Source organism: Platalea leucorodia (genome assembly GCF_965183815.1).
Source record: "Platalea leucorodia genome assembly, chromosome: 7".
Lineage (NCBI taxonomy): Eukaryota > Metazoa > Chordata > Aves > Pelecaniformes > Threskiornithidae > Platalea > Platalea leucorodia.
In genome coordinates, this window is record NC_138829.1 from 57,782,475 (window position 1) to 57,804,651 (window position 22,177).

Genomic DNA, 22,177 nt, shown 5'->3' on the forward strand with positions numbered 1-22,177 from the left:
CAGCACAGCACAGCACAAAAACGCTGCTCTGATACCTTCAATTAGTGTAATAACCTTTTGCATTTAATCTCGCCAGCACATGTAAACAATATCAGGCAGTTACACGGAAAACCAAACTTGGGAAACTTAGAACCACGGTTCAGCCAGACCCCAGAGCTTGGGCTGAAAGTTCCTGACACTCCACACTGGTAGTTTTGCCAATTTAAGAAATTATTTTATTTGCCATTTTACTGTTCAATAGACAAATCAGATTAATAGTTATGTTGCTAATACTACATCAAATATGAATAAGATGGTATTTAGTATCAACACACACTATTTCTGTGCACTAAATAACGCTGAAGTCATTGTAACTGCTACGAGTGCCTAAGTGGGTTTGTTTGCACAGGAGTATTCTCATGCTTTGCATGAGCAAAAATGCACATTTCCCTTGACATATCAAATACACCCCTGCATACACATACAGCAGTCTCAAAGACTTTCTACGGTTTGTATCAAGCAGAGCTGGTTGCAGACTTCCCATCTGTCAGTGGGCAACTGATTGCCAAAAAGCCATCATCACTTAATCTGTCTTTGCTTCTGGACATGGAAGACTAGAAAAGCCATGACAACCTTAAGGATTTGTACATGAATTAATGAGCCTGGCCTCAGGAAAAAAAAAAGAGAAGGCTAAATATCCAGTGTCTTTCTGCCTGCACTGCTGCTGCCTTTGGTGAAGTCTCATACAGACGAAATGGGATATAATACTTCTTTCTGATGCAAGCAATCCCACACCAGGTCCAATTGGAGAGGCTTTTGGAAATAAGGGGGTGAATAACCCGGGTCGCTTTACCTGCCTGCCCAGTGGAGATGGCTTGTAAGTCGCTTCACCAGTCGACCAAAGGGCTACAAATATCTTCTAGAGCAGATACTGAGGACCTGACGAGAGGCAGAGGTAGGCAGTCAGCACAAGGCTGGAGGGGGCAACGACATCCAGACAAGGCAGTGATTAGTGCTGACTGGACAAGCCTTCACCGTACCAGGCTATACTGAGCTGTGCAGGCCAGGAGCAGCAGTTTACCAGGTGACACCAGTTAAATGTTCCTGGTACGCTGAAAGAAGGGGACAAAAGGAAGGAACTGCTCTGCTGAGAAGCTGGAGGCTACACCACTACCATAGTATCTTGATGACTGGCAGTACAGCTAATTTTTCTGAGGCTCTGGTAAGAGAAATAGTGCTGCTTAGTGCCAGCTTGCAACATTCAACAGTGGTCAGAGAAGAAAACAGGCGGGAACCATCAGGAAACAAGTTCGTTTCAGGATCATGCAGACGTAGTATATTTTCACATCTTTGCTCTCGTGAAACTTATTGAAATGGTAGTGTGCTGCATTCTACTGAGAGTGCTCAAGAAAACTTCGCGGAGTAACGTAGCTATAGGGTATGTACTGCATTTACAACACCGGACAGTAAAAGGAATAGGTTTCTGCACGTATTTGAGTGATTCTATCGACCCTTGTCTATTGGAACACTTCCTTTAAAAGCCAACTGATTCATGAGTTATCTTATCCACACACGTAAAATTAGCAACCAATTTATCTGTTACTGTGCTTATACATGATGTTGCTCAATACTCTCCTTAATTTATCGTTGTAGCGGGTGTATACTTATGGCCACAGGGTTATGTTTTGGGTCCTTAGACTGCTCAGATTCAATGCTAAATGTGAAAATGAACACGAAAAAGCTTCAACAAATGTCACTCGGTGTAGTATTTGAAGGATTTTACCTGTACTTCAGGAACACTGGCCAAAGAATATTAATTTCGTTACCTTGATAATCAAAACAATGATTTTTTCTAAATCAAGCTTTTTTTTTTTTTAAATTCTCAAATAGCTGTTATTTTGTTATGTACAAGTTCCTTGAAACAACAAACCCTAAAAAAATGTCATTTTAGTATCTCTTTGAACAAACGTAAATACAAAATCAGGGTAGATGATTCACCAGAATCTGGTGTGAAATTTACAATTAAAAAACATGAAGGAATAATCAACTCATAAATAAACAACGAAAATGAAATAATCACCTAAATAGATCTCTGCTTACCATGTATGGCAAGAAGAAATGACTTTGTCACCTGGAAAGTATTCCTTTCCTTTCCATAAACATGGACATTCATCTGCTTCCAAGCACACATCCCCATGTTTAACAAGACTATCAAAAAAAGAACAAAAAAAATATATATTCAGCAGAAGTACACCTGGTATCTATACACAAAAATATCTTCCTAAACTTTTAAATTATTAGCATTATTATTATTATTATTGAAAAGCAAATAATATTTAAAATCTGAAACTGAAAAGGCACAATTTTATTAATAATTACATATGAGTAATTTGGTAATTTCCTTTCACAGGTACCCAAATATTTTGTCTTTAGTAACTGCTAGCACTTTGGGTACTAGCCCTTCAACCACTAACCCTGTGAAAACTTATTCATTAACGTACAAATTTTAAGGTCAGGGAAACTAAGATTTTCCAGACCTCCTCTAAATGTCACCAAATTTCTTGTAACTCAGCCAATTAGCTTATATTTAACTAAAGCCAAGAGATCTTCCAAGACATGCAAGAACCATCATGCTCCTTTGCTCTAGTGGTATGTGCTCTCACTATGAAAAATCAGTAGCTCATTTACTCTAAGAATTTTTAAATGAGGATTTCTTCTTGTTCTCCTCTTTTCTTCACCCAATTTAAAGCTTTCATTTGCTGCATAGTTTTGCTATAGCTGTAGTTACACCTCTTGCTCTGTGAATAATATAATCAATACCAAGAGCTATCCTGTTTGCACAAAATTAATCGAGTACATATTTCTGTATGACTGGCACCTTCATTCAAGCAATCAGAAACATACTTTACTTTACTGGCAAAAATATCCTCACAGCCTTCAAAGAAGATTTTCATGATAACACAGATAACCATATGCATAGCTATTTACAGTTCAAGACTAATGCTATAAATTTGTGCCTATAATCACAACTCCTAGAGTAACAGATAAAAACTGAAAATGCAAAAAAATTGTGAAAAATATTCCATTAGCAGAGAAAGACTAGAGGAATTCTTGCCCGGCAAGACAAAATAAAGCAACTAGTCTAAATTTTAAAGTAAAACATTTGTGGTTTTTAATAATATCCAGAAAAACTGAAATATGAGAGTTAGATAAAGAGAGATCTCAATCAGATTCTACAAATAAATCTCAGGAAATACCCCAGAAATATTGAATGAATTTATTTAAAAAGCTCTCTTTTCACTGAGCCCAAGAAAGTTGTATTTCTTCCAAAGACAGATTTGTTTTTAAAAAATATTGTAATGCTACTGAATAGGCAAACAGATAGCAGTATAGGACCTAAAGGTCCAATAACAGATAGAGGAACACCTTCAATGACAAATCAATCTGCCAAATGAAAATTGTGAAGTGTAAACTCTTGATAAGCTACAGCAGTGTCTTTCATTCTAAGTGCTGTAGCTCCAACTTGTTTTGGGTTCTCTATCCGTTCTTATATAGGATCCTGTTCGATACAACATAAGAAGCTGGAGCAACTAACATGCTAGTAACATAGTAAAAGGATTTTTTTACAGGCACCATACAATCTACAATTATCCTTGTTTCTAAATACTAAGTTTTGATATCTATTTGTATTGTGAAATAAACACTCTCTTAAAACGGTGCTGTTGGGCTGATAAGCTTTTATTTTTTTTTTCAAGAGAAGTTTGTTTAGAATTCCAATACCTCTCTGTAGTAATGAAAATTTTATACAGGTTTTCCTGCGTTCTTAACAGTTTTCTGAAGAAAACAGATTTGGCGTTTCTGATGTTTGGCACTGTGATTTGGGCAAGACACTGCACCACGGACAAGAGATCGCAGGTGTGAGGCACATCCATGACAAATAGGGTGATGACACTTTTGTTTCCCTGGTATCCAAAAGGAAAGATTTCATCATTGTATTTATCATGGAACATCTTATTTTCTCATAGTAATGAACTAGTAATTTGTGTACTCTAACTTAGACTCTTCTTCAATGTGTTATTTATCAGATAGAAATTTACAGCTCTGTAGGTCTTCTTAATGGGAACGTGCAGACATCATAAAACCCCCTCCCCCATTAAACTGAAAAACTGTAATTTTCCCCCAGAGTTTGTGAAGTGTTCTTTGTAATCCATACTTATTTCAAGTACCATGTCACTCAAAGACAATCAACTGAGAGATTGAAATTCCCACTGGTTTAAGGCTGCTCAGAACTGAACAGGGCACATTTAGACACAAAGAGCATCACACTGACAAGGTAACACTAAATGCAGTTTTTTCTTCATGTTAATACCCTGGCTAAAACAAGTGATAACAGCTTGCTTTCTTGTAAAGCCAAGCAAATGGATAGATTTCAATGATCTAAGAATTCACCACAAATACTCAACAGAGAGGCCTCGCACAGCTCCCCTTTGAAGTATCAGACATTTTTTTTGACGCCTATACTTACTGTCCAGCCTACAATGAACTGCAAAGATACAACAATAACTATTGCACTTCACCATGCTGAACATTCAGTTTTGTTATTATCTCATTATTGTCTATGGCTTTGTTTATTCGCATACAAACAAATACGTAAATAGCCTCGGTAAAGGCATCATTAGAAACAATGTTTCTCCTGCGAGTCAACAAACACTTCTTCACTTCTGCAAAGCCCACAAATCTGGACCAGAACACTAAAAAAAAATAACTCTCTTGCAGCCTCTGCCAGAACAGTTTTCAACAGGCATGACTCCTTCCCCTCCCTCGGGCAACAGCATACCGCCAACTGATTTATGCAGCCGTGAACACTTGCCTCAACGATAAATCTGCTGAGGGTTTCACAAATCTTTCTACAAAGGTCTGTAATAGAGTTTAAGGGATGTAAAAAGAATTAAATAAGCAGCAGGTGACATTTCTAATACCAGAATTCCACCACCACCCATGACCCCCCTAATCAGAAAACAGGATAAATAAATATTTTCAGAAACAGAAAATGTTGATAATATTACTGTAGCACCTAATGGCTTCATTGTAGTTCACTTACTGTCTAGACAGGGAGAGTTAATATATTACTGCCGAGTATTTTCTTACTTGTTTGGGCAGCTCTTTACAGTCTACCTCTTCTTCCCCCGCTCCTAGTTTATTATAAATAAATATTAAGTAAATATGCTAAGCACTAGGCCTGCAGAATGCTTGAAGGGTTTTTAGTATCCTTGCTGCATCCTTCTGGGTAACAACTGATTTTGACACTTCAGCTGAGATACAGTCAGACCCCTGCACTTCTACAGTTCCACGCTGTATTGGGAAACCCCCTTGCATTCAGTTCTACCATCAGCATCCTACTGGTGCTAAGCAGAATGGGCCCTAAAAAAAGAAAATTCACAGAAACAGTAGTAGCAGCTTAAAGACCAAAGGCAGGTGAGAGTAAGAAAAACACGAGCGAGAAGTAGAATGAGGGGATTCATCTAGATTCCCACATTCTGCAACCTTTTCCACAGAGGCCTCTGAAAATTTTGGCTCATCCATTGCCTGTACTTCCTCCGAAGTCTCCTTGAGTACAAAGAAGCTCCTGCCTCTACAAATCTTCTACTGATTGGTGTGGACAGAAGATAACAAAATTATCTCACAAGTCACTAGTATAATACTCAGAGCTGCATAAAACCCAGGCACAGGTTTTGCTGCAACATTAGAGCAAAGCAAGAGAGGGACTGTGTCCTGACATCTCTCATTTTAAGTAGAAAAGCACTATAGGAATTAAGCAAAGTGACTGAAACACTTTTATTAACACTTCCCCCCCCCCCCCATAGATGTTTGGGGGCTTTTTTTTTTTTTTTTTTAGTTTGTGTTGTAGGGAAGGAACACAAGAAGGAGGCAGGGACTGAAGACTGTCAGAGGGAAAAAAAAAAAAAAAAAAAGAGGGTTGGAAACAGGGGCCTCGCCCACCCTGCTCACAGTCCCATCAGGGCTATAAGGTCGGGGTCATCTCAGAGAGCACCTGCAGCTCTCACAGCTGCACAAAGCAGCGGTACTCACTGCCTCGTCATCAAGTAGCACATATCCCAAGGCAAGACTGAGGGAAAGGAAGGCTGAGGTTTGTACTCTGTTGCAGCCTATTTCACAAGTAAGAAATGCCTGGACTGTCACTGCATTGGTGTGATGATTGATACCTTTCTGTGTCATCTGAGCTGTACCTCGTATCTACCAATGTTACTTCAGGGCTATGACTCAATTTTTTTTTTTCAAAGTTCAAGTATTTTTAATTAAGCACACTGGATTAAAACCTGTGTGTCCTCAAATAGTACCATTTTCTTCAAGAATACTGTGGGTGCAATTCAGTGCTAAAAATCATGTAAGGCAGGACTCCATGGGAAAGTGAGATACCAAAACAATTGACATTTGCGAATGGTCAAGAGGATAATATTAGCTGTCCCTGATCTATGATCACTGGTTCTTCTGAAAAGAATTGTACGCTTTGTAGGGATGAACATCTGGTCTTTTTATTAATTATGCTTTCGGGGAATGAATGTGTTCTTGCAGATACCTGTCAAAGTATATTCCTGGTCTCTGAATTCTTAATCTGCAGTAGAAGATGATGATAATCTATATGCCAGACAACTAACAGATTTATAGCTGAAGCAGTTTTCACCACGGAAGATGATTCAACCTTACTTGACTTACTCATCGTTGCCAGTAAATAGCATCACCAGGTTTTTTTACAGTCAGATCAAGTACCTGCTTGAATTGTAGTGGAGGTTAAAAAGTAAGCAAAACAAAACCAAAAAAGATGGCTTGACTGATTCAAGATCCTCAACTCCTCTCAAAGAAATGCCCAAGTTAAATACTCCATAACTACAATAATGGTATTTTAGTATGCAATTTTTCCTAATTTAATGAACAAGTTTAAATAGATACTCTTTTTATTACAAGAATGCATTTTCAGAAATTAACTGCAAATGTAACAGAAGCCTTCCTTTCAAACCAAATGACAGAAAGTTCCATTATTCTCTTCTTAAAAACAAGTGGAAAAACAGAAGGTAACATGAAAAAGTGCTCAAGAATCTGAATGATACTGATGAAGTTTTACTGTGAATTGAATCCAAGTACAGGGCGGGGGGAGATTTGTTTGCAGCTAGTGTAAACTAGAAAGTAGAAAACCAAGAGGGTTTTCAAGTATTGCAAGAGGAAATGAGGAGCACTGAAATATATCAAAGAGTAGCAAGTCTGCAGATCAGAAGAGGATGGAAAAGAACTGGGTTGCCTTGTTATGGCACTGCAATGGAGGTACATTTAACCTTCGGAAATGAACTCCAATCCAAAACCTTTACCATGGTGTAATTCTATAGCCATCAGAAATAGAAATCAGCATAAAACCCAGTGTTGACAAATATCAGTTCCTGAAGCACCCAAATACAGGAATGTTAATGCAGTCTTTGTAACAGAATTGTATTTTCCTGAGGAAACAGTAGAGTGAACAGCCACGATGGTATCCCCATGGACGGTTATCCTTATTTACCTGGAACACATTAAATCTTCCTGACTGACCTCTCCAAAACGCTGCCTAAAGCAGAAAAAGCAAAAGATTAAAAATATTTCGCACGATAGCAGTGGCAGGGCCATCCAGAAGAGAGGTTTGAACAGAATGCTACTTTTATTTTCATGCTAATAATAAATTCTGAGCTTTACTTAAACGGAGGAGCAGTAGGTCTTTCGAAAAAGGATATTAACATATACCAAAAGGACAGGACTTTGAATTCATGTAAGGAGACATATTTTAAGATATGGCAAAGTTGATGTAATTACTTCTAATAAAAGTTAGTTTTCTAAAAATATTTGAAACCGAATTACATGCTTCCCCCATTATTAGGTTTGTTTGTCCATAGACATATTTATAAGATGACAAAATTCATTGTTTTCTTTGTGCCAATTAGAAAGTGATGAGTTTTCTTTTTTAAGAAAGTGTTTCAAGAATGTGTTTAAGCTCCTTACATGTCATTTGATGCAGTACACCACTTCAGAAATACAGTGATAATTTAGAAATTTTTGGAGGAAAAACCTGGCACGATATTCCTTTTAGTTACAAAACTTCATTACAATTACAGGATACTACAGCTTTCCGTTTACTATCTTCTCATAGCTCTATTTTATACGAGCAGTAAGTGGTAAAAAAAGAAACAGACCTAAAAACTCTTATTAGGGTAAACTGGCCCAAATTTAGTAGAATACAGGGTCAGCACAAAAGAAAGCATTCTCTGTCACAGATGATAACGGTTGTCTGCAGAGGTGGAGTCCTGTCCTACCACACTAGAGAACATTGCATCCAGCCTGGAAAGGACACATAACTCCACAACACTCGTTCAAGAGAAACTGGGGTGGATATTGGAACACTAGCATCAAAACCCAGTCCCACAAATGTCCATGATGTCTTAATGACTATAACTCAGCATGCCAACATTGAAGTGTTTGGAATCTGGGAAAAAAAAACGTGTATACTTTGGTACCAAGAAAATTAAAGTCCCAGTCAACTTTTTCCATTCTGTGAAGTGTCAACCACGAGCCATGTCTATAGAAATCCATGGCTGTGAAGTTGGTGAAATGAGATCTCAGCTTTTTGTTGGTTTTATTTTGTTTTGGGGGGGTGGGGTGGGTGCTTCAATTAACATAGCTTATAGAGGGGACAAAAACATAAAAAGGAAAAAAAAGTGTGGAAGATCTAATAGGTAACACTGAGGTAGTAACAGAAGTAGCAGAAATAATTACTATCTGCATTTGGGGCAATATGTATTGCAAGCTAGTGACATAACCCTCAGAATTTGTATTTATTATTCATATTTAGGGGCTGGAGGGCCTCTTGGTTTTTACAGCAAGATGGAATTAATGTATAATATACATAGAAATTATTAAATATTTCAGTTAATGGAAATATGAATGGGTAACACGATCTAAAGTAAATACTAATGTATAGTAAACAATTCAACCAAGTCAGTCCAAATAAAAGCATCTGTCTTCAAAAAGATGACAGTGCTTTTCTTGTGGTAGCTTTTCACAAAGGAGGTGCTTGACAATGAATGGATAAAACCAACATACAGCAGGTGTACCCCTAGCACTCGGTTTTCTCTTCTAGTAGAGACATTTAAAAAGATGCACTTACTTAAATATAAATACTTTTTAAAAGCTCACATAAGGAAGAAAATTCCCTTTACAAAAAAAAAAATCTGTTAATACCTACTCTTTTTTTTTTTTTCTTTTTTAATGATATATACTCAACTTGACAAGTTTTAATCCATTCTTCATTGTATTAACATTTTTTGTTGCTTATTTCAAAGCATCAACTGAGCTCAGGAAGCAAGGAGCAGAAACTACCTGCCCAACTTCAGTCTTCACCTTATAACCATACAGATACATTTGTCCTTTCTTTAAACCCCAAACTGCTATTAGAACCTGCTATACTTAAAATAAATCCATCAGAAAAAAACAAAATTGATAAAAATAGGATTAGCACAGGTATCAGACATCACTGGTTGAATTCAGGGTGTGCGGCTTAGCTGGACTGAACTAATAGTGTTTAGTTCATGCATCCTGACAACTCCACTGCTCCATGATGAGGCAGGGTCATTCACGTTACTCAGTGTTATAAAATCTGTAATTTCTAATATTTTTATATAAAGAAAAAAAATTGACCTCTGGTTATTCTGAGTGGCCCTCTATTAAGAGAGTGGGGAAAACAGCTTTTAAAAAGGCATGGGATTCATTACATCCCGTAGAGCCTGCATGTTCTATATCATGATCCACGACACAGATAAGCCTGCAAAATTGACACATTTATCTCTCAGCTCAATTAATCAATATTTCAAAAGCATTGTGAGGTAATCCTTTAACAATAAATCCTGTGTTAAATTTTCAGTTCTTTTTCATTTCTGTGTGCCTCCTAGGACAATGCACATGAAACATCTGCAAATCCCTTCCAGGGATCCTTGGCACTGCAGCATGGAGTTTGGTTTGTTCCTGCAGCCCCAAGGATTACACGAATCCTGCATCACTACTACTGGATCACACAAGAGTAGCAGTGAAGCTGCTCTAAAATTTTGCTGAACTAGGCAAAATAATTACATATGCAACACGATTGTGGCCTCTCTGCTGCAGTGATGTGGTTAATAAATTGCAAGACATACACCCACACAACACAGTACCAAGCAGCCACTAAAGTCCAGCTAACCCTCAACTGTCAGTTTGAAAAACTATTTACATTGTATATACAGTACAGATTTTTTATACTGTACACTATATAAAAGGATAGAACAGCCAAATCCAACTCATGCTGCAGTCAAGGGTAAAATAACATCAGTGGGGGAAGTGAGAAAACACAAGTCAGGAAAGTGACTGTTTTTCCTTTACAGCAACAGTAAGAGCAGGCTATAAGGAACACCGAACAGAAGCTGGCTGTTTCAGAGATCATTACCGGTCTGACTGGAGACCATGGAAAACTAATGGAATAGAACAGGCACAAACCAGCATATGTCCATTTGTGGTAAACATGTCACATAGTATGCAGAAATATAAGAATATACTACTGTTTTTTTCTCTTTTTCTTTCTCTGTCTTTTCTCTTTGTTTCTTCCGCAGTCTGATTAAAGACTGTGTCAACACACACATTTGGTATAGTTAAAGAGGGAAAAATAATCTGAATCATAGCAACCCAGAAGCAGAAAATGTAATTTAAAGATCAAACTTGAAAAATTACCAACTGTGTCGTAAACAGAATACTACTTATTTTTCTGGAATGCAGCATGGAAATATAGAAAGTTGCCATTTAAACAGTGGCAGATGAAAAAACAGTAAGAAAAAAACCACAAATAAAATCTTAAAAATCACTAAATATGTCAGCAAAGCAGGGTGGAACAACATTAGAACATGTGTTCCAGGAGAACTAGTGTTCTACCTCAATCACTTCTAAAACAGAGGGAAAGAATATGATCATAATTTTTATACTGTAAGAACTGTAACCCATAGGATGGGAACGATCGCCTGTAAATTTAAATATTTACAGCATAGTTACTTGCATCTGATTTACTCACTGCAGACAAAAAAGGAGGTCAAATGAATCATACTCAGAGACAGCTGCTACTTTTCACTATGATTTCCTCATTTTGTATTTAATTTCTATTTCATGCAAGTTCCACTAGAATGTACTCTAAGCACAACAAAGAATGAATGCTAGAAATAGTGAAGTATTTGAAATACTGTTTTGGACTCTCCGGATACTAGAAAAATAGACTGCAAAATAAAAATATTGCCCTCTTGAAATCTTAACACCACTTTCTGTGAAAGCAGGTTCTTTCATTCTCTTTCTGTGTTAAATATCTTTCACAGTATCATTGAAGAATAATCATCCAACTAAACAGATTGGAAAGATTCTTCCTCCTGAAAAAAATGTAGCTTCCTATACCAGTTTAACTGTGACATACTCACTTTTTTACACCAAGTTTTTTTTCATCAGTTTACCTAAACCAACCAAAAATAATCCAACATGTTAAACTGATTTCATTACTGCTTAAATCAGCTTAGCTTACAGGTAATGAATCAAGCTAAACTGATGCAAGATCTCAAACAGGAACAAAAGCATGAATAAAGGAATGACACTAATAATTTCAGGTAAAGAACTAATGTTAAGATCAAAGAAATTTCATGGCTGTTTTAACCTTGTAAAGTGGGCAATGTCACCTCAGTTTTATATTTCACCAGTAAGAACTGATTGCCTAGAAAGGTGATTTTGAAGTTGCACAAATTCACAGTGCATTTGAATCCTGCACTACTTGAACTGTCACTAACACAGGATAAGGTACTGTTTGAAGGTAATGGTATTTGTTCCATCTTTCTCTTTCAATAATATGGTTTTGTCTTACTGTGTTGCTCTGACTCTCATGTGGTCAATCTGCAGTACGAATCATTGGAGTGTGATTTCAGTGACTGACTTAAAACATTAGGGCTGTTCAGATCCAACAGTTTCTATCCAAAAGCAACTATTATTAAAATAACTAACATATTAAGATTCATTGTCTAAATAGAAAACCTGCATAGTTAATACATCGCAGAAGTCTCTTGTGTTTCCAAAAGCACACTTAAAAACACATGCCTTCAGGATCATCTTAATTCTTCTTAAAGCAATCTCAAATAAAAACATAAATATATATGCAGTATAGCAGCACCAGAGCCAAATATTTAAAAGATATCAGATTTGACTAGCTTGCAAGTAACTCTATAATGGAAAGAACTGAACAGCATTTACAGTGATTCTCAATTTATTTTAAAATAAATACACGATTCTTGGATTACACTTTATATTCCAAATCGTGCAGTTTCTGATCACGGAAGCCAGATGCTGCCATGTTACGTTTCACATGAAAGGACTGGCAGAGCCTGGAAACTTGTTCCCTTGCCTTTCGAGGAAGTGTCCCTCAAACACTGCAGAAGCACTTCCCTGTCAGTCAGAACTTGACACTATATATTAAATACATAGAAACAAATAAACACTTTGCCATTCTACTTCATCAGTACAGACTGATATTCCTGGTTCAAATCCTAGGCTTGTGACACTGTTTCCTAGTTCTACTTTAAGCCCTGAAGATAAAGTCCTACAAAACAAACAAGCCTCTCTCCCCCCTCAAAAAACAAAGTTTGTGTCACTATCTCTACAGGCAGTGTACAGCCATAGGAGAACAGAATTAAGTTTGCTGAAGTTACGGTAAATATGGAACTTCTTAATTTTGTATTTTGTCTCTAGGGAATTATAAAACTCTGCCTCTTGTAACTATACAAACATATTATCACAGCTTTGGGATCACCAATACTTGACATTGAGCCTTCCAATGATTAAAAAAAAAAAAAAACAACCAACCACCAACCCCAAAACAAAAAAACAAACAAAAAACCCCCAAACATTTTCATTGCTTAAATTCCAGGACCAACTTACACCAGGAAGCAATAGAAAAGCTCACAATCTTAGAGATCATGCACAGCAAAATAGATCATATATAAACTTTTTATTCTCTGCTGAGTTGCCTGCCATTCAGTGCTGCTGAAGGTAGCCATTGGCTTTGAAGGTTATCAGCCAGGTCCAACATGATGAGCTTTTGCAACTCTGAAAATGTCTGCCTACAGTTAATTTCAAAATCCATCTTAGCACTGCGCTTTTTCACCATGGTACCACATTGTGAGTTGGACTAATTACAGGTTCCATTTCACGTGAACAGCTTGACATTTCATGCTTCTCAATGTTAAGGTAAAAACCAGAAGTTTGAGTAGCTATCTTTTACCACGACACAGAAAAATCTACACAAAATGAGTATGAGTCCAGAGACTTCAACTGAGCTATTTCAACCCAGTTAGACTGTGGATCTGGCTTTTACTCTTCATTTTGAAGAGGCTTTCAAGGCATAAACAGTAATTTTAGAGTGACAATACTCAAAAACTTTAAGCTATGTGCCTAAGAGACTAAGTCCCACCAAGACCAACTTAACTTAAACACATAATTGCTATTTTTATATTCAAAAAATCTCTCAGCAATACAAGGCTTGATTCTAAAACATGACAACAGCTCATCTGCACATTTTCAGCATAAATCCCTGAGACTTAAAATAGCCTTCTGAGGGAGAGAACACTGAAAATAATACCTAGGAATGAAGAAACATGCCTCCCTGAGTGAAATGTTCAAATAAGAGGTTAGATATCTGAAAAAAAATTGTCTAGGTAAACACGATTCTGCTGTAGTACAGGGATTGGATCAAGTTATTTCAATACCCTTTCTATATTCCTGTTATTTTGGTTTTATTTTTGTGAAGTATTAGACCTTCAGCTCCCCCCATCTCTTGGTTTACCATTTCTTATGCCTTCAACAGCCCATACTGTTGTGTGGTAAGCCTCCACAAGTGGAATGCTCACCCCTTGACACCTCAGATTCTCCAAGTAGGAATGTGGTATGTCCTCAGCAGAATTAATTACTCAGTGCTATCGAAGGTAGTCATCTATGTTGCACCAAAAGATGCAAGTCTGTCTGTACTCACCCTGGTGGGCAGACACAACCTGAAACACAAGGAAGGTGTGCTGAGAAAGTGAGGTTTAGCAGCTGATTCTCACAAGTTCTCTCTCTGCTGAGTTCAGGATCAACTTGTGGATTACTGCAGTTAATATAAATCTGTCCAACTGGGCAGCTGTGTGCTGGGGGAAAAAAAAATTGACAAACACATTAGTTTTCACACCTGAAATTCTGTATTCCACAAAGGTGTGCAATAGATTTAGACTGAAAATAAATAACAAAAGTGTAACATCTAGTAACACCGATAACATCCAATTGCCTGTCTATCCTGAGCATAACTTCATCGAACCCTTATAAATCTCATACAAAATACTGAAATGAATATATTCATTTAGTCAGGGACATGACTTTCTAAACGGTTAGTCAGGAATCAGCCTCTAAAATAGAAATGCAAAGTACTACCAACAGAGAAACAAATGAACAGAAAGCCAAAAAAAAAAAAAAAAAAGAAAAAAGAAAAAAAGCAAAGGTTTGAGAGCTAGATATGACTTCCCATACTGGAGCCACTGACTATGAACAAAACAACTCTACTGCACAATTGCTTTTGGGTTGCACTGAGCATACTGTGTATATTCAACAGAAATGCCCAAAATAGTGGCAGTGTTTTAAAGTGGTTTTTGTTGGTTGCTGGGATTTGTTTATTTATTTATCAGGGAGAGAGGTTCTGGATAATTGTCAAATCAGTACAGCCACCACCTTCAAGTGCACGAGGAACAGATTTCTGCTAAAGGCCAAAGAGTTGGCAATTCTAGAACTGAAACCTCAAATAAAACCCTTTCTCAGTGAAGTAAAAGGAGCATCATAACAAGAGTATGGACCATAATATTTAATGACATATAAAATATGCTGTAATAGAAAAACCACTTGCTACATTTTGTTACATTCTTTTGCATAAGTATGACAAAAGAAATATTTTTTCATATTTCAGTTACTCAGGGTTTGTGGAGGGAAAGAAAAAAACATCTGTGAAAAATTACTGCCAGTGTTCCGTTCCTACAACCATGTGTTATGGGGCAAAGCTAACCTTTTTTTGTCCTACTGAAGTTCTGCTGTTTGTCATGCAGCTAAGCTTATTTACATTAGCAATCTAAAAAAAAAAAAGTAGTATTTTAAAGCACTGGGAAAAAAAGTTGCTCAGATTTAGCAGTATTTTGGACAGTTATGCTGCTGCTTTGCACCAGCCTTTCTTTCAATCACACGAATATATAATTCTTAAATTACAGATTGCCTCCTGCAAGTTATTAATTTGTACATACTGCACAATCTTCTCCTACAAGATAAGGAGTTCCACAGAGATTGGAGGATACCTATTCATTGGACTTCAAGTATCTTTTCCCTCTCTCTCTCTTCACTCACCTATTAAGTTGTTATCACAATTCATTACTCCATCCCTGCAATGGCTGCAATAAAAATACATGAAGATGTAACGAGAGCCAGGAAGATATAAAATATTAATGTTTTCTGTTTAATAATGAAGCATGCAGTATCAATCAATACAAAATAACTGTATAAATATTTGTATTGAACATCAGAACTGTGGATAAGGTGTGCATTGCCTTAACACATGAAGAATATTAATTACACTTCCAACTTTTGCTTTCTGCATAACATTACTATGAGTTACAATGCCTGAGCTGACATAAAAATACATACAGGAATACACCACTATACTGCTCCCAAAGACATCAGTGCAGTAAGAATAAATCAAGCTCTGTATGTAACAGAATCATCATTATCTAAAACAAAAATGCAATGAGCAATAGCAGCAAAACAAAGCTAAACCCTAAACACACATATGTTACAGCAAGCTCTGGATATGTGCTTTTATATAAACATTCTTAACACTACTATAAATCCTCCATTTGCCTCACCATCAGCTTAGAACTCTGCTGAAAAGCAAGCTATTTGTTTATGTGAAAATCTTGATGATACCAACAGTTCTTAGGTTATCCCATAGTTGAAGGTAAAAACCACAATGTTGAATATAATACAGTCACAAGCTATTGTGACTGCAACAATTTTTTGTACTGAACTGGAGTGACTTTTCCCCAAGCAAAACATAGTAACAGTAGATTGATAACTTTGTCTTTTCTCAGCTTCTCCCAACATGGATCATGAACAAACCATCCATCTCAAAACATCTCACAATATCATGAATTTCTCTCTCATTTATAACAAAATGAATGTTTCAATTATCTTAGTGTTCTTGGCTCACAGAAGGAAACAGAGATGCAGCTGCTGCTTTTTATCCTCATGCTGTCTCAAACTAATTTTGCTTCAGCAATATTATAGGAATCTGGAATAGCAACCTACTGTAACTATTATCAGAACTAACTGGAACTACAGTTCATAATCAGAACCTAAACAAATTCAAACAACTATTCTAATCAAGATTCAAACTCAGAATTTTAAGTTAGTATATCATAAAGCTTGTAGTATGTATACCCATTCACACATACAAAATATTACACAGATGGGAACAGACACAACGTGTTTCCCCTAGATGACACAGTCCAGCAAAGAAACAAGCGAACTGCATAACATTCAGCTCTGACAAGATACTGCACACAGGGAAGCACTGAACAACATAATACTGTCTGCTCCTGTCTAATTCCAGCCAAAATAGTCTAGTACTTTTATAAAATGGCACCAGATCTGATAGCAACTCATTGTCAGGGAAAAATGTAGCAGCACTGGCTTCATTTCAGGTCCTGTGTTTCACTAGAGAACCTAAGCCCGTGAACTCCAGCACTATTCTCCCATTCTTTTGCAATGGCGAAGAGGTCTCCAGTACACCTACTGCTAGTAAAGCAGATTAAGAATCAAATTCTGGATGTGCTACAGCCACTCTGCTGTCATGTTTGGAGTCATACGTGTGCCCCAAAGCAGGAAAAAGTGTCCTAGCTCAAGGACTTCACAGTGTAACTCAGCCAACAGGCAAAGTAGTACCAAAGGGAACTGACAGGGAGGCAACTCAAATGCTGACGTAACATCGGTATCAACATGAAAATATTTTTAAAAGAACTGGTTGAAAACAACAGAGCAGAAAGGCTACTCCATAGACAAACATGAGAAGAAATTGCAGTTTGAAAGTGGAAGTTCCAAAGAGGAAGCACTTGAGAAGAAAAGGGACACAGAGAGCATAATAAAGATCATAATGGTTTCTAATAAAAACACAGTGACAGAAAAAACCCAATACGTTGTGTGTATTTTCTTCCAGTTCATCCACACATAGTCCTACATGATTCCTAATGTATTACTTAGCACATGGTAATTCAGAGGAGCTGACATTCTGTAGCTCCATGTTTGAAAGCCTTTTCTCTCAACAGATCTGTATACAGCCTTGTTAAAACGCAGCCAGGAAGTCATGACTAAATTGGAGATATAGATCTCTTACTTTTATCTTGAAGACTAGTAGTTGTAAACCAGTAGATATACTTTAATTAACACATTCACATGAAACATAAGCTGCCAGATCCCAAATAACTCCACTGAAATAAATGGAAAGATGATTTTCACCTGTAGTCATTTCTAAAAAACACATTTGTGGATGATCACATGATCAGTGTGCATTCAGCCACATATCCACCATACTGTTTAGCATAATTAGCTAAACTAAACCCTTGAGGAGGAGGATGAAAGGAAACAAATTAAAGAATCTACCAGGAGAAGCCCCTTCCCATGACTGCCAGTGCTGTCTGCCACATGCCACGTGAACAAAAATATCCAGAAAGGCAGGCAACAGTGTACCCGGATCTTGCACAGCCCCATATGCAGAATAGGTTGCCTCATACTCTCCAGGGAATCTGCCCTAAGGTAAAGATGGACTAACTTGACAATTAAGATACAGATTTATAATGATCAGTATTTATGGACACTAGGCTGCTGACAAGAGTGAGAGTGAGAATGAGTGTGTATGTTTACTAAATGTCCTGATTGCAATAGGTGTCTGGCAATATTAATCTCTTATATGGCTTTTACAACAAGCCAGTATACTATGCTGATCTATCACAGACATGATTTGGTCTGTTCTGCTTTTAATTAAGTGCTGTAACAACTGATACAGGCAGTGAGAGCTCCAACACTACTTCAATAAAAAGAATTCTGAAAGCTTGCTAACGTTCTCCAGGCAGAACTAACTGTTGAAAGGGATGCATCTGGCAGCAGCCAGAATAATTTAACAAGTTGTCTTCTTTAATGTCATGACTCTAATGATGCAAATGGAACAGCAAGAGGACAAGAACAAATGCTAAATGTAAGGAACAATAAGAAAGATGCTTATTTACCTTTGGCTACAGCTGACAGCTATTTGTATTGTTTCTTAGTTGATAAAGCCACATTGCTCTCTTACAGTGATTCTATACTAGTGGAAGACAGATTCTTAATTATTCTTCAATAAATGGATTTACAATCTGGTATAGGGAAGGAGAATAGCAATGAAAGTCTATTCTGGAGCTCTTCACATTACTATGGGTCTACAAAATTATAGTGGCTTTTCTCTCTGCTTTGCACTTCAGTATATTGGCTTATAAGCACAGCAGCCTGAAAACCTAAGTTCTAAAGAAGCTCTGTCCAAACATGCACAGAAAACCGACATAGGTTTATTCTCTATGTTTCATTAAAACAAAAAAAACCCCAAACAAAACAACAACAAAAATCCCAACAGGCTAATCAGAATGATTTGACAGAGCTCTTGAGAGACACCATTTAGTCAGTTGAAAAAAAAGAGTTTTGTATCTTACCATTTGCCCAAAGATGTCATAACATTTTCTCCAGGGGGATAGTCAATTCCTTGAAAATAACACGGGCATTCATTTCTGGAGTAGAGGAAAAACATGTAACTCTGATTAACTCAAACTGAAGGATGAAAAAAATTCCCATGGACTTGATTGCTGTTCAAAGTTCAATTGGTTGCTTTGTTGGTTTTGGTGAGGTTTTTTGGTTAGTTGGGTGGGGGGGTTGTGTTTTTTTTCTTTTTAAATACAAGAAATTGATCTCAATACTGCCATATAACTCAAGCGCATTCCAAACCACATCAGTAACAAAGCAGAACACCTACAAGAATGGACACCTTTTGTATCTCTTATGTGCCAAAAACCCAACAACATGTAACAACTAGCTTTGGTGATGTTGGATGAGTGTCAGTACTGTAAAACAGCTATTTTTGATCAACATATGGGTTCTGTATAATTCTAAGACCCCACCAAGTTTACAGATGCATAATACCTACAAGGTTACATATTTATTAGCTTTTCACTCTGACTTGCAAATGCAGTAGTCTAGAATAGTGGGGCTGACTATCAGAATTACAACTTTACCTACCTCTGTACACATCGCTCAGTCTTGGAATTCAAATACATTCCAGAGGGACAAGCACAGCCTTCAACACAATCACTGCTGCATGTCTCTGGCACAGACAGTGCTTGGCAGGTTCTGCCACAGGCAGATACACAAGTACTGTACTCCTTTGTATCTTCACATGAAAGAGCTGTCCAAATGAAACAAATCTCTCAAATTACAGTGCAAGAGACTCAAGTACCTCCCAACAGTTTTCTGATAAACATCTCTACTCTTTCATTCCCAATCCCATTAAATTCCACTAAAATTGCTATCTTGGCACTATGCTGTGTAAACTACACAGATGTAAATCCGCAGTAATGAGTACAATGAAGTCTGTGCAGGTAATCCAGATTTACACTGGGGAAACTGAACAGTTGAAGCTTTTTTCCCCTCTAACTCTGAAAACGCTTGGCTCTTGTGCATGGGTTTTGAGAAATGCACAGCATCTTAAAGAGCGCATTAAAAGCAACAAATGAGTGTACTTTGCAGATGTTGCACAATACCATCTTCAGTTTTCTTATATATACACGTACACATATATCCTATAAAGCTCTACTTAAAAAAAAAAAAATGAAGTTCTTGAAATACTAAAGATTCACGTATTTTAAACCCTACAAGCATGGCTTTTCATATATATTCTAATAAAACTATACCTGCTTCTAGAAAAGTAAAATAAAATTAAATGCTTTGAACGTCATAGTAGACATAGCCATTCATGCCATAATGACTGCAAGCAAGCCAGTCTTTTCAGACAGACGTACAGATACTCCAGCTTGAGATACTTAAGCTGGACCAACTTTCCAAACTCCTCTTTATCATGCATTACAACACAGATAATTACATGATGTGATGAAAACTACCAGATGTTAAATTCTTGAATGTTCCTTACAAAAGATTTTCAGCCTTGTTTATGGAGCCAAACCTACTGAAACATCAGGGTTGTCAGTTTAGGGTTGTTTTACAGGGTTTCCAATACTATAATTTTAAAAAACGTACATGAAGGCACTAAATGTCCCATCAACATCTTTTTGCATCACTAGAAGTTCATATAAACTGAAGAATTTAATAATATCCCACTCTTCTACTTGTGAGGCTTTATAGAGCAGATAGCCAAAGGTGACATCTGTTATCTCTACGCTATCTATATTCTTCCATTAATTTTAAATTAAATACCAGTGATACCAATTCTCTACACTTATTTCAGCACTCTGTATTTCAGTGTCACTGACAGTAAGAGAATAAGCTAGAGATTGCCAGACAGCAGAAGCTGACAATAAAAAAAAAAGGGCTAGATACATCACCATCATTTTTCATTTCATTTATTTAAAGAATTAGATAAACCTAGCATCTACGAGGAAAAAAACGAATTTATTTATGCAGCTCATGAATAATATCAACATGGGTATGACATATTCAAAGCCATATACGAGATATAGACATATTTTTAATCCTGGATACTTCCGAAGCCCTCCAACTACTTAAAAAAAAAAAACAACTTGTTTCTTAAGTCAAAAGAACGAAAGAAAGCCAGCTATAAAGGAACAATCCTCTAAAAACACTGGTACTAATTCTGTCTTGACAAAAAAAGAACCTTGTCCTGTATAAAAAAAGATTGTGCTAGAATTAATCCTCTTCTCATTTAAAAGATTATATTCATTTAATTTTATTTTCCGATTGTGATTCTAAAGTCCTCAAACAGTAATTATTTAAGACTAGAACTGAAAGGCAACTCACCGCAGTCTGGGACACCTCCTCTGAAATCTATTACAACTCCAAATCTTCGGCAATGATGAGCATAATGGGCCAGAGCAGAGCAAAAACAAATCTGTCCACATTTGCAAGTGTCTCTTCTGCACTGCTCAAAATAGGACACAGGACTCAAATAGGGGTAGCATGGAGCAAAAAGTTGTTTCGTAAGGATGCTACAAGCTTCTGCTGCATAAGAGGCTATACGAATAAGAGATTAAACACTGTTTCAGTTAGGGAGCTTAAAAAGACTTAGAATAAAAAGTGTCTTCTATACAATGCAACTGATCGTAGTTATATACTATTGCCACATATATATCTTTCTATCTTTGATATCTATACAACTGTATGGAAGGACAGAAAAGAAGTTAGCTCATCGTAGTTTTGAACTTGTTCTGGGAATGGTTTTAAGGTATTCGGTAAACTTTACGATACACAGACAGTGCCTACATACAGTCTCCTATCTTTAAACTGATTCATGGATGCAGGTTAGGCAACAGATGCCGCACACTACCCAGTGCCTTTCATAAACACACGGGATTACATATCTCTTCAGTTTAAGTCATTCCCAGCAACTACTTCAATAGGTCAGTATTTTAAAGAACAATCTGTTACTCATTGTTTCAGTTGCTTAAGTCTGCAACCATGCCCAGAGCTGCTAGCTTGGGGTAGCACTATCGCACAGGTGAACAAGAGCAGTATCAAATAGTTACATAAGAAGCTCCAAACACAGCACTCACCTGAATATCTTAATTCTGAATACATTAAGTTATTGTGCAATAGTGGTCAGAAGAAATAATATGTTATACCCAGAAAGAAACACATTTGTATTTCCCACAAAATAAGAGAGATGCATAAACTAGGACTTCAAAATTCCTTTTCCAGAATTTCTAACTTCCTGTACAGCCCACTTTTTTCTATATTCATGTCCAAACCCATCACCAAGAATGCAGCTTCTTAGTGCTGC

At 36.9% G+C, this 22,177-nt stretch overlaps 1 protein-coding gene across 1 annotated transcript in view; it reads right to left on the reverse strand.

Moving 5' to 3' along the window:
- OTOG (otogelin) overlaps window positions 1-22,177 on the reverse strand; it is a gene marked incomplete at both ends in the record, with an annotated part of 106,748 nt that overhangs the window by 54,066 nt on the left and 30,505 nt on the right. Inside the window, 6 exons of the mRNA XM_082317299.1 lie at window positions 2,080-2,187; window positions 14,093-14,246; window positions 15,481-15,524; window positions 18,867-18,941; window positions 19,447-19,612; window positions 21,199-21,411. Coding sequence (XP_082173425.1) covers window positions 2,080-2,187; window positions 14,093-14,246; window positions 15,481-15,524; window positions 18,867-18,941; window positions 19,447-19,612; window positions 21,199-21,411 — 760 coding nt within the window. The remainder of the gene's footprint in view (window positions 1-2,079; window positions 2,188-14,092; window positions 14,247-15,480; window positions 15,525-18,866; window positions 18,942-19,446; window positions 19,613-21,198; window positions 21,412-22,177) is intronic.